Source organism: Panulirus ornatus, chromosome 59, assembly GCF_036320965.1.
Source record: "Panulirus ornatus isolate Po-2019 chromosome 59, ASM3632096v1, whole genome shotgun sequence".
Lineage (NCBI taxonomy): Eukaryota > Metazoa > Arthropoda > Malacostraca > Decapoda > Palinuridae > Panulirus > Panulirus ornatus.
The window spans coordinates 21342154-21356376 of record NC_092282.1 but is presented as its reverse complement, the minus strand read 5'-3'; the positions used below and the strand labels follow the sequence as shown (position 1 = coordinate 21356376).

Sequence of the window (14223 nt, the reverse complement as noted above, 5' to 3'; positions counted from 1 at the left end):
TTTTTTAAAACTTTCTCTACCATCAAACTAAATCCTGCTGCATAATAAACTTTCTCTACCATCAAACTAAAACCTGCTGCATAATACTTAGCTTTTCATCATATACCTAACTGCCTTTTTCACATTCATAAATGCAAAATATCACTTTATCCATAAATTAGATAATCAAAATCCCCAAGAGATGATGTTGATGGTGACTTTTAAATATAAAGTTTTCACAATTAGAGCAAAAAAATACTTTGTGTTCTATTGCCTCCTTGAAGTAGGTAGCAAATTCCATGAAATTTCATAGCATAGCCTTCCTCATGCAAAGATAAATGAATGCTCAAATATTAGTACAAAGTTTTATCAACACAATAATGGGCTGTGATTGCAGTTATGTCCATACCTCTATAAAGTCGTGTTACATTTTGCAGTATAGGTTGCAGGCTGATCCAAAGTTATTGGGAAAAGTTTTACTACACTACAACCTCCTTTTTTTTCTGCTTTCAAATTTGTCTGCATGGCATCTTATAACCAGAATTAAATAACATTTGAAAGTGGCTATCTGAGTGTTTGTTAGCCATTCTATATATACAAATGGTATATAAGATAACAATCAGATTCTGTGAATCTCACAGCCCATAAAGCAAAAGATATTAGTACCAGTAACTGGTCAATACAAAATACAATAGCTTAGACATAAATGAATGAAACATCTCTTAAAAAGTATCACAACATAGTTTTAGGTACATGTAATACAGTTCACCAGTTATGGAGACTTTTGCCGTGGCCATCCTCTTGAGGAAGTTCTCCAAGGGAACAGATGTCAAAGATACAGATAGATAATAATGCATTTCCCTAATGTATTGGATTAGCACAAATAATCCATAACTAACGGAAGAGGTCAGACTCTGACACAAAGCTAAGAGCTAGAAGTGCTGCTAATTATGGCACAAGAGAAGGTGATCATTTTATCTGCCCAAATTATTAATGGCAACCATTTTTTTTTCATCACTGAAGGGATGCCTATCACAGAGACAAATGGCACAAAAGTAAGGCATAGGACAATGTTACAATGTATATAGTATCTAAAATGAACTATGTATTCTGGCTAACCTAACTTACCTTAACCCAAAATAACCTAACCTAAGCTACTGATGATGTTGTTTTACAAGCAATAATATGTCAGCATTACATCATTCTTAGTATAATGCTGTTTCACATACACATACTAATTCAAAATTGTCCAAAAATTCTGTTAATAACTAATATGCAGGCCTAAATATATTCATATTGAGTAACATTAATGTTATCTCAATGTGAGATATAAGTACAATGTGATCACTAAAACCCTTCTAGTTGTACAATGTACAACTGCTATTCAATATAATTCAAAAAAATCAAGGAAATCCTGTTTGTCTAATTCAAAACAGTTATGTTCAGAATATTTCATGAATTCAGTACAAAAGGACAAAAATGATGGCATAAATTCTATTTTTTTATGCTTTAAAATTAATCAAATCTTACCCTATAAAGATACATATACAGAAACAAAAAATAATACCATATCTATGATCGACAGTCTCATTAATCATTTGGTTATTGTGTAATTGTTAACATGCAGTATCAAGAGAAAGCTGCTTTGGTCACAACTTGAAGGTTTGTTAACATCAAGCAATGATATCAGTGTATAGTATGGTGCATTCCTCACCTTTCTTACCATCACAATGACATAAACTCAGCTAGAACATCAAAAGATACCCAGCAAGAGTTGCTCTTGTGGTTAAACCCTGTCTTTAAAGTGAAATATGAACCAAACTAATATTCTTCAATAAGCAGATACCCTGTAAGCTCATCCAGCCCTAGGATCATGCCCACTTCCATGAATTGATGGGTTTCATTATCATTATTCAATCAAGTTCCTGATATATTCTAAAGCATGATTTTTCACATAAATGCTAAAATAGCTAAACATTACTGAACAAACACTGCACTGTATTTCCAGTACAATATGCAACTACACTTACCGTTACTGATATATGTGAAATATGTTACACAAGGCTCAGGAATCAACAATGAAATACTAGTAATTATATTGGTATCAAATTCAATAACATCAAATATTATGCTTTATAATAACATTGATGAGCAATAATAATGTTATGAATACTGGAAACCTCATTTCACAGATATCTAAATAATTGTGTTTCAAGTACTCCACTCCAATTTCTCATATCTCTGTGTAAAATAATCCAAAAAAATAATTGCATTTACAAACTTAAAGAGTATGCAACAGTAACTACTCTATCTCTTGATTAGCAACACTCACTTTCTAATCAGATCTGACACCTTTTGGCTCCAACTTCACATGACATGCAGATCATCATCATGAACTATATACACTGTGTGATCTTAGTTTTCCTTCCTACATTTGAAGGAACTAATAGTTCCTTTAACTTTCTAGAGACCTGTCTATATGCCATATATCACCCATAACTCTAATTAGCTAACAGAAAAATCCTCAAACCTCAGTTACTCATAGATCACCATGATGAGAAGATGTCATGCATGCTCCCATCTGGGCTACATCCTGCAGTGTAAAAAGACAAAATTTGGTGGAGTTCCACTGATAATGACAGACAATTATGATATTCAGATATATCAAGAGACCAGGAAAATAAATATAAATACATGTGAGAAAGAATCTAACTCCAAGACCAGCAGAAGGAAGTGAGAGTGAACTACTTGGGTCAATGGATATGCACTACATTTGAATGGCATGCAATTTACTAAGATATAAAATGCCTGTCATCAAAACAAGGTTTAAATGTCTGTGACAGGCTGGATCCACTTGTTTGTGGCTGTATAAATGTTTTTTCTTTTACTTCAAAATTTGCTAAAATTGGTTTGTCTGTGGGAGACTATTTTTTCACCTAGCATCATACTGAAACAGTTAGATAACAAAAATGAAGACATGTTTGACAGTACTTTTAGGCAAATTTCAGTAGAGCTCATTAAAATTCTAATTCATCTTTCTATCAGAGAATCATGCTAAGATTTTCACTTTAATGATTCCAAAATACACATGCTCTTAAAAGAAGATCGAAGAAAATGAATCAACTTTCAAATCCATTGTTTCATCAGAACTTCATATCCCTAGGATTAATCAATTCACTCTTTTATCATTGAAGTTTAATATTTGCTAAATTACTTACATTAACATTATACCAGTTTTGTAAACCACTGCCCATTTTTGTGCATAATGCCATGTTTACAACCATTATGAAGGTTCAAGTAAAAAATCCACTGCATGATTTACAGATGTTTATAAGAATTAAAGTACAATCAATGCAATCTAAAATTTCATTCTCTGCACCATTTTACCCATTTCCCCATTTATTAGGAGAGGCAACTACTCAATCATAATAGCATACAAATATTAATGTATTATTTCCTATGTGTAAAAAAATAAACATATTTTTCCTCTACCGGGTAAGTCACATCCCAAATGGCTCTGGATCCAAACTGCTGCAGGTGTCTTTGTAGTAAATCTCAACATTACTTAAAAATTTCTACTCCCGTAAATATTGTGATCATATGCATTCCACCTCCACACCTATGATTTTTCCAAAAGCATGAAATAAAATTTTCTCTTTCTCTTGTAAGAGTAAGGCAGCCAACGATGAGGGAGGTATTGACAGTAGGTATTACCCACCTGAATACTGAAAGTGTTTATGACAAATGCACAGAGCCAGCACTTCAGTGACTGTCAAGCTTAACTCCTTTGTCTCAGGTTACCGTCTTTTCTTTCTGTCACCCATTAAAGGGCTGCTGGCATTCACCCCACAGACATACTAACTCTCCTTCCCACACATAACTCTTGACAATGCATAACTCGCTCTGCAAAAATTTACTTGCTAACCCTGTCTTTGGTAAAATCTTGTTGTTATTTGTTATAAATACTCTCTTACAATGCTTATAATTATGGGATTCCTTGCTGGTTTCAGTTGTTTTCATTTTAGAAATCTCCATGATGAAAATATGTAAGTGTAATGGCCATGATTTTGTTAGACACTCCAGGTGAGCACAAGTTTGCAGATACTTTTAACGTAATGATGAGCCAAATTTTTTTTCAGGGCAAACTATTTCACTGTATTCCTTTTAAATATCCAGATATCTTTATTTCTTAAGCAGTTTTCCTTCTCTTGGCTTATATCAGGATGTGGAATATTTCAATTCATGGTACTGGTACATTTTATTCGTTTAGTTCAAGGATGTAGGTGCCCACTCCTGGCAGTTTCATAATATCAGCTCCCAATCATAATTAAAACTATTCTAAAAAATGAAGAAGCTTGTCAACGATCCCAAACTTCTCTAAAGTCATGTCTCAAGAGTCAAACTACAGGTTTTGTTGTAGCTTATCCAACTAAGATCCCATCAAACTACTATTTGATGATCCCATAACTAAACTAATACTCTTTGCAGATCCTTGTCCAATCAGTACAGAATCTTTCATCAGGTACCCAAGGAAAATCAGTTTGGCAATTCCTTAGCAATATTCAAATAAATATTTGTGTAAATTAAAAGTCAAGTCCAACAAAAAGTAACACAGCTGCACTTTTGGCAATATCAGTTATGAGAATCTTCACATGGAGATGCCAATCAATTTAGCACAATAACTGACGCACCTCTCCTTTCAAAGGTTCTCCAGGTATTTATCTACTGATGGTTTGCCGTCTTGTTCATCATATATAGCACTCTAGTTAAATACATTCTTTTTCTTAAATCTTTGTCTACATGGCGAGTGGAGACCAGATACTGTTTCAAGTGAGAAAATGGTGATCACAAAATTTATGTGTACCATCACTATATGTTTTAGCATGAATTTTCAATTGGTCTATGTTTTGTTCACCATTTCCTCAGCAGTCTACAACCACAATCAACTCTGCCTCACAGAATGACAATGTATAAAATTCTGCAGGGAATATGAATGTAAAATTCAAACTTTCATTCCTTGATGTCTATCAAAGTTCAGAGTATGGTTTGCTAATGTTAGTCTGCTCAGTTTGACATCAACAGTTTATTGCAGCTGTCAAGGTGCAAGTGACTGAGTAGTTCCATTCTTGGATTTTATGATTCTCACTTAAAAAAAACATTTACACTATTATGTCGATTCAACATGAGGTTTTCTGAATAAGTTTAATCTTAATCAAATTTTGAATTTAAAAATCAAATTTTGCTAATGCTAATGACCAAAATATTGTTTTCTAGCATTCTTCGTTTCATTTCATCATCATTTTATGGTTATTTCATTTTCTTGGTTAACAGATTTCAGATTAGTCAGTTGTCTATTCTGTGTCCTCTAGCTCCGATGTATACTTCGACAAAAGGAAGTGTTGAAAACAGATAATCAATTCACTTGTGATATCTTTTAAAATATACATGCATTTTTTATTCTATAAAAGCTGGAGAAACAAATCCATCAGCCATTCATAACAGGTACCTCTGGTTTCCCAAGATTTTTTCCCTCGGGGTCTTTTATCTGACACAAGAGATTCCAGAATTACCTTTGCCTGATCACCACACCAGTATGTAGTTCTTCAGCCAATGACTTGAATAAGCAACTTTGTACAGCCTTGGCACTAATTGTTAATTCTATGTCCAGCATGCGTTGCCTCTTTCAATTGTAGAAAATTTGCCGTATATAGTCCATTAATAAACACAAAGTTGGTCTACAAATGCAGGAAAAGCTGGACCATTTATAGTAAATACAAAACCCAAAGTTCTCCATGACTGTAGTATATGAACACCATCCCAACATACACATGGGATGTCACTGATATCCACGGATTCACAAAAATGGAAAGAAAATTGTGCATGCACATTCTTCATACATTACTCTCAGTTCTCCTTGTTGCTGTATTTCTTCACTAGTGTCATATATTGCATTCATATTTTTCTAGCCTCATGAAAAAACTTTTAATAGAAAAAGCTTCCTTAACTGAGGTAGCATATTATGCTTTGCAATCTCTTTGTCTACCATAAAATCATACTATGACTTATTTGCTTACCAAAATCAAAAAAAACTTTTCCCATTCAAACCCAGTTCATCACTCATGATGACAATATTATTTGATAGATTCTTTATGTTCTGTCTTTGATGATGTAGACATCAATATCATCAGGTTCTTGTATTCCCTCATTGTTGAACAGATGAGGTCAAGTTAACAACCAAGTTGCTGCCTCCATGGATAAGGTTCATACAGAACACATATCGTACAGGCCCAAGACATGTTGTAGAATATCCTTTGTAACAATGTCAATGGGTCAAAAAGAAGCACGTTAATAACTGAAAGTAGACTTCTTTCCGGTTTCACCAGAGTCGAAATGCATATACTTGCTACATTTAAAATTCAGGCAACTGAGTCACACAAGCAACTTGACAATTACTCATGAGTGACAAGTCAACAGTGAGTTGTGTAATGGGCACCTGTGATGAGGTTGGAACCAATACCAATGTGACTGCTTACATCTCCAAGTAAAGAGTTCTCTCCTACAACAAAGTAAAGTTTGTTCTCAATTTGTGAAACCTGTAACTGGCATATATGAATGTTACTTAGTACATATTTGAAAATGCTTGAAAATTTTAAACTGTCATAACTCTACTGTACATATATAAAGTCTTTCATAAAACAATGCAGTAAAACAGCTACATTTATTGAAATACAATATCTACCAATACAAGTATAGAGTCATCCACAGCCATAAAAGGTATAATAATTTGTACGTAGAAGTCTTACAAATACTAATTCTGAAAACATCGTAAGACCATGAAACTCCAAGCATCCTACCTCTGATTTTTTCTTGTATACTAGCACTACAAACTAATCTCAAAAATAACTATTCAGGAGATACTGACTGAACCTAAGTCTCTTTATATAAAAACAAAACTCATGACACTTAAAGAACCTTTGATTTGTTTAGTTAAAGTAACAGTCATTCTTAAAACTAGTAAAATCCATAATTATATACATATGTTCTTGAGGCAAGTGTTTGTATCATATGAAACTACAATTTAGGTGTCTGTGAAATTAAGAATCCAAAATTTTCTTCAAAGAAAAGTGGAATTCAAACTCATAAGTTGAGAACTGCAAAGCATCAGTATTTTCTCTTGGATGATTTCCTCTACCACTTTAACTGCTGCACTTTGGCTTATTCTGAAAGAAAATACAAAAAGTAAATCAAAGAATGTCTCTATGTTGGGCAGAAAAAATCATAGAATAGAAAAATGCTTAGGATGAGATGTATTGCATTATCATCCTTTGCTTTATGACCATTTGTACCAAGGACATTCTGAGAAGAGACTGAATGGAGTCAAAACCAGTGAAAATATTACATTCAGAGAAATGGATTATCTGTTTGGCCATACCCAGAGCACTACTCACTAAACAGTGTCAAAATTTAACTTTACAACTCATTAAACAGTCTGTCAAAAATTAACTTCAAAGCTCATTAAACAGTCTGCCAAAAATGCATATTGCTACTCATTAAACAGTCTTTTAAAAATTCAGGGTTACTCATCTAACAGTCTGCCACAATTCAATGCTACTCATAAAAAGAATGTCAAACATTTACAATGCTACTAAAAAAAGTGCCAAAAAATGTTTGTGCAGCAAACTTAAAAGGCCATCATTTCATATTTGTCTCTCATGGCTTTCTTTGTTACTTTCAATATTATATCTTCCTGCTTCCAACCTCACTATTTGCTTTTGTTTTATTTATTTATATGTGTCGAAGCATTCCTAATAATTTCAACACATTTTGATTTCTTATTACAAAACATGCTAACTGCTTCACCCTCTGATGTTCAAGTTAATGTGCCTAATTCCTCAGAAATATTTAGGCAAGATGAAGGATGAAGGTGTAGATGATATTGATGGGTAGGAAAAAGGTTTCACTGAAGAAGTATGTCAGGTGAACTTGCAAACAAGGAGTGTTTAAACTAAAGATTGTATGCTTTAATAGGCCAATGAAATCACCCTAGGGCAAAGGAAACTTTGGCCATGGTTGCTGATGATGATCTAGTAATCTCATCCAAACGGTTTAATCTTCAAGATCTAGAGGCTAAACAAAACAGAGCCATCCATTTAGTTCATCCTGGAGGAGGAGTAGAATGATTCAATCCCACTCCTGGACACTCAAGGACACATAAAAAAACTTGAAATTTAAAGTGTACAAAAAGCCCATAAACAAAGATGATCTATTGCACAACTAGTTTCACCATAATGAGAAGATCAAGAGGGACATTTCAATAGTTTTTCCAAAGTGCACACAGAATGAAAAGACTTATCGAGGCTGACTGCTAATTCCTCACAGGATCACACAAAATTAGATTCCTCAACTTGATAATAACAAATGTAGAAAGAAGTTTGTTGAGTATACCTGGAAAATTGTATGGGAGAATGGTAACTGAAAGTGTAAAGGCATCAGATCAGGGATGAGCAATGTGGTTTTAGAATGGGTAGAGGGTATGTGGATCAGGTGCTTATGTGAGAAATACTTAGAAAAACAGATGGATCTGTATGCTGCATTTATGGATCTGGAGAAGACATATGACAGGGTTGACAGAGATGCTTTGTGGAAAGTATTAACAATATATTCATGGTGTGGGAGGTAAGCTGCTGGAAGCAAAGATTTTATCAAGGGTGTAAGGCATGTGTACAAGTAGGAAGAGAGGAGAGTGACTGGTTCCCAGTGAATGTTTGTCTGTGGCAAGGGTGTGTGATGTCATGGTTGTTTAATCTATTTATAGATGGGGTGGTTAGGGAGGTAAATGCAAGAGTTTTGGAGAGAGGGGCAAGTATGCAGTTTGTTGGGAATGAGAGGGCATGGGAAACGAGTCAGCTGTTGTTCATTGATGACACAGTAATGGTGGCTGATTCGAGTGAGAAACTGCAAAAGTTGGAGACCGAGTTTGAGATAGTGTGTGAAAGAAGAAAGCTGAGAGTAAATGTGAATAAAAGCAAGGTTATTAGGTCTAACAGGGTTGAGGGACAAGTAAGTAGGAATGTAGGTTTGAATAGAGAAAAATTGGAGGAAGTGAAGTGTTTTAGATATCTGGGAGTGGACTTGGCAGGAAATGGAATCATGGAAGTGAAAGTGTGTCATAAGTGATGAAGAATGTGTGGAAAGAAAAAACGTAATCTCAGAGAGCAAAAATGGGTATGTTTGATGAAATAGTAGTTCCAACAATATTATATGGTTGCAAGGCATAGGTGATGGATAGGGTTGTACGGTGGAGGGTGGGAAAGCACAGGTTAGTTGTTAAAAGAACCAGATAGGGTTAGGGTTATGCAAAGTGATCAATCAAAGCAGTCATATATTTTGCATAAGTCCTACTGTTATAAATGTATTGCCTAGTGTAAATAATCTTTCAAATCTGTCCCCACAACTGCACATACCCTCTGGCGACTCACCCACATCCTTCACCTCCCTCTCCCCCACCATTGACATCACCTGCTCCCCCTAACCTGCACCAATCAACCACAAGTCCCATCTTTCCTCCTCTTCCCTGCTGCACCAAGTTATGTGAGCTGGCATTTTGCTGTGGTCAGTCAGTCTTGAAGCTCATGAGCGCAAAGTGTTGGCACCTCCTTACCAAAAGCATCTTTACCATTAAAGTTGGCTTTCTTTGCCTATATTTACAAATGAGTAAATGTTACTTGCATAACATAAATGAAAGATTTAATCTCCATGTGTTGTAAAGGAAATGAAGCTTGAGAATGCCACAATAGGTGATAGATTTGAATGGCCATGACATGTCAATGTAACATCCCTACATACCTTACCAAGGTTTAACTGTCTAAGATGCACTTGATCTAAATGGTTGCAGTCGTTCAAATAGCAATTTTTTTATTTCAGTATTTCAAATACTGATATTCATCAAACTAGAGATAACTTTTGCAAATAAGTTAGGACTGAAGGGGATATATCAATAATACACCTTTAACTGATGCATTTCATTATCTAGCCATAAACAATGAGTGTGTTCAGTATTCAGGGAAATTCATCTGAGAAAAACCTGAAAACATGACATAAGCAACACTGCAAGAACTGTTAAGATATCACAGCATTGTATTTCCAAACAGCCCTTCACCAATCCCTTGCTTAATGTTCATGAGCCTGGGAAAAGTTGTAATGATCCTCCAATTACATCCATACCAGCTCCTATGATGACTGAAATGCAGGACCTGCCTCCTGCCTCTCGTGAGGCATGAAACTCATTATAACAAAAGACACATGCTTAATCATCCTGAACTTCATCACCTCAAGCTTCTATATGCCATCACCCATTGCTGCAATAATTTACACTGTCAATTTGGGGAGACCCAAGGAAGAATTTTTTAGTGCAGAAAATAACTACAGTCATAATGTTTAACACATATAAAGATATTGGGGAATACAAAGCTCCACAGTTTGAAGTTATAGTCTATTTGATCCAATATATGGTCTCCTCAACAAGAACAATACCCACAATCAGCCAAAACCTGGATCTGGGACAATAGAACGTATTAAATGGGACACCAAGAATCAAATAGGATAACAGTTGATTATGAAAATTTTTCACTTTTCAGCATTTTTATGTGTTGTATGGGGTTTCCAAAACAAGTGAATAAAGTTGCCATGGAAGCTAGGGTTGGAAAAGTATTGAACATAGAGAAAAGCACAATGGGGTTCCTGTTGTTCATGAAAAGGACTACATTGACTTCAAGAATCGACAAGTTAACTTAAAAATTTGCACTGATATCTTATGTGAAGCTTAGGATCTAAAGCCCAAGATAAGAATTCTTAATCTTTTCTGGGAATGCACAATTTGTGATCACTACAAAATCAATGAGATCATCAGGTTTAGCAAGAAATGAACTAAGTGTCTTACGTCCACTGTCCACATAACAAGAGACAAGAAATTTTTTACTGTTCACCTGACATGCTGGAGTTCCATCACTCCATTAGGATGGAGTGACAAGAGAGATGAAAGCAAAACTTGGGAAAAGGGGAGCAGAGATGCAGGTGTGGCAGTGAGATATGATGGCTAGTGGCAAGCCGGTTTGCAGAGGATACTGTGTTGTTTGCCGAGAGAAGAGGAGTTGCAGAAGGTTGTAAAAGTGGTTTCTGATGTGTGTAAGTGGGGGATGTTGAAGTTAAATGCAAACAAAGTAAAGTAATGGTGTTTGAAAGGAAACAGAGTGAAAGCATAGATTCTGTAACACCACATAGAATGAAAGAAGAAATTGTGCTAAATTCTGCTGTGGACATGGAGGGGGACGAGGCTGTAAGTGGGAGAATTTAAGTATTTAAGTATATGCAAGTTATCTTCGGTAAGTGTGGTGACATGAAAAGAGAGGAAAGAGAGATAAGGGAGAGAGCAATACAGAGTAGAAGAGTTAGGTCTCTTGGTAGAATAATGAAGGGTAGAGGTGTAAGTATGCAAGTGAAGAGAGGATTAAGGGACAGCATAGTCTTCCCAATCCTGACCTACACAGCTGAAACATGGAGATGGAATGAGTCACAGAGATCAAAAATCCAGGTTGTGGAAATGAGCTATTTGAGTGCATGTGGTGTGACTAAATGAAGAAATGAAAAGGTGTATGAGATATGCGATATGGCAGGGAATGCAATGGGAATGAATTGCAGAGTGGTAGAATGGGTGAAACAATAATACTTTGAGGTGGTTTGGGCATGTGGAAAGAGAGCAAGACTGGGCATTTACTAGGAGACTGTATGATAGTACAATCAAAGGGATTGCTGTTTGTGTGGAAGACCACCTGTGACATGGGCAAATAGGGTGGAGGAATACTAGAGGGAGAGAAGCAGAGCAAGAAGGAATGGAGTATGCAAGGGAGGCATGTAAGGACAGAGGTAAGTGGAGACTCTTTTTTGCCGTGGCTACCCCATGAAGGGGGTTCCCGGAGGGAATGGGCATCAGAGATATAGATAGATAGAAAGATACTTTAGTTCTGATGGTCTTTAAGGTTCATGTAGGGGCTATCAGCGCCAGTTTGCGACAAATTTTCCAGCCAAAAAATGAGGTACTTGTTGCAGCTAACCATAAGCTGATTTGAAGATGTGGTTCTTCCTGACGAAAAGTATTCAGGCATTTCTCAGTGAAAGACAGCAAGGCAACAATGGCATCTACCTGGCTCATGAAGAGAAATCCTATTACTAAAAGACAAGTCTACCATTCTGATTCAACCATGGTAGTGCTTACATGGGTAACTTTGAACTGCCACTAGCTAATCACATGTCGTTAACAGGAGTACATCAGCTTCCACTTAAAACTGTATACATGGGGGAATTCTATTTTCAGATGAATAGCAAAACACATTACTTACCACTTCTAACTTCTGTCCAAATTTGCTCCAAAATGTGACAGGGCACTTTGTTCTTTTGCCAGTACGCTCATCAAACATGGAACAGCAGTTAAATGGTGGACAGTAGAGATGGAGTGACACAGCCCCCTCCGAATGGGAAGCATTCTCTACTCGATGCAGTCCAAGGGAATCTGCAAAATTAAAGTCCTGGTTATTCATTCACTCAATCCGGCAAAAGTTTTGCCTCAAGTCTATCATAAAAGCTTCGATCAACAATGTACGGGGAAAGAATGAAAAAGTACAGTATGCTGTATAATAAAGCAACTCACTAACGCATTGAAGTTTCATTGCCATTACAGATCTCTCAAGATGTCAGATTCGGTTTTAAATAAAAAGACCCGAGTTTCCACCCTTATTTGGCTCCTACTGTCTGGATGATACTGACAATCCTCAAGATCCTGCTGCCATCGTCATGTGGCGATGATACTTTTTCTACCCATTTCTCATTCTATCAGTAGAGGGCTCTGCCTTCACCAGGAAGGCACAGAATTAAAGCGAAAACTGCTCTTTTCCGTACCCCAGACATTGACCAGTGAACGAGCGACCTGAAGGTTGTGCGGGAACGGTGACCACACTGAATATGAGTAGACTGCTTAGACACCCAGGTTATTACGAGGAATAATAATCAGTGTACGTGTAGGAAGAGAGGAAAGTGATTGGTTCTCAGTGAATGTAGGTTTGCGGCAGGGGTGTGTGATGTCTCCATGGTTGTTTAATTTGTTTATGGATGGGGTTGTTAGGGAGGTAAATGCAAGAGTTTTGGAAAGAGGGGCAAGTATGAAGTCTGTTGGGGATGAGAGAGCTTGGGAAGTGAGTCAGTTGTTGTTCGCTGATGATACAGCGCTGGTGGCTGATTCATGTGAGAAACTGCAGAAGCTGGTGACCGAGTTTGGTAAAGTGTGTGGAAGAAGAAAGTTAAGAGTAAATATGAATAAGAGCAAGGTTATTAGGTACAGTAGGGTTGAGGGTCAAGTCAATTGGGAGGTGAGTTTGAATGGAGAAAAACTGGAGGAAGTGAAGTGTTTTAGATATCTGGGAGTGGATCTGGCAGCGGATGGAACCATGGAAGCGGAAGTGGATCATAGGGTGGGGGAGGGGGTGAAAATTCTGGGGGCCTTGAAGAATGTGTGGAAGTCGAGAACATTATCTCGGAAAGCAAAAATGGGTATGTTTGAAGGAATAGTGGTTCCAACAATGTTGTATGGTTGCAAGGCGTGGGCTATGGATAGAGTTGTGCGCAGGAGGATGGATGTGCTGGAAATGAGATGTTTGAGGACAATGTGTGGTGTGAGGTGGTTTGATCGAGTGAGTAACGTAAGGGTAAGAGAGATGTGTGGAAATAAAAAGAGCGTGGTTGAGAGAGCAGAAGAGGGTGTTTTGGAGTGGTTTGGGCACATGGAGAGGATGAGTGAGGAAAGATTGACCAAGAGGATATATGTGTCGGAGGTGGAGGGAACAAGGAGAAGAGGGAGACCAAATTGGAGGTGGAAAGATGGAGTGAAAAAGATTTTGTGTGATCGGGGCCTGAACATGCAGGAGGGTGAAAGGAGGGCAAGGAATAGAGTGAATTGGAGCGATGTGGTATACCAGGGTTGACGTGCTGTCAGTGGATTGAATCAAGGCATGTGAAGCGTCTGGGGTAAGCCATGGAAAGCTGTGTAGGTATGTATATTTGCGTGTGTGGACGTATGTATATACATGTGTATGGTGGGGGTTGGGCCATTTCTTTCGTCTTGTTTCCTTGCGCTACCTCGCAAACGCGGGAGACAGCGACAAAGTATAATAAAAAAATAATATAAATAATAATCAG

General features: G+C 36.8%; 1 protein-coding gene and 1 long non-coding RNA gene across 2 annotated transcripts in view; both read right to left on the bottom strand.

The window, feature by feature from the left end:
- Nucleotides 1–14223, bottom strand: part of LOC139767227 (uncharacterized) — a 191158-nt gene that overhangs the window by 11991 nt on the left and 164944 nt on the right. The window lies entirely within an intron of this gene.
- The window catches only part of LOC139767226 (cysteine dioxygenase type 1), a 130362-nt gene continuing 119430 nt past the window's right edge, over nt 3292–14223 (bottom strand). Inside the window, exons 4-5 of the mRNA XM_071696369.1 lie at nt 12375–12544; nt 3292–7199 (exon numbers count right to left, since the gene is read on the bottom strand). Of these exons, the coding sequence (XP_071552470.1) occupies nt 7176–7199; nt 12375–12544 (194 nt within the window). The 3' untranslated portion in view covers nt 3292–7175. The remainder of the gene's footprint in view (nt 7200–12374; nt 12545–14223) is intronic.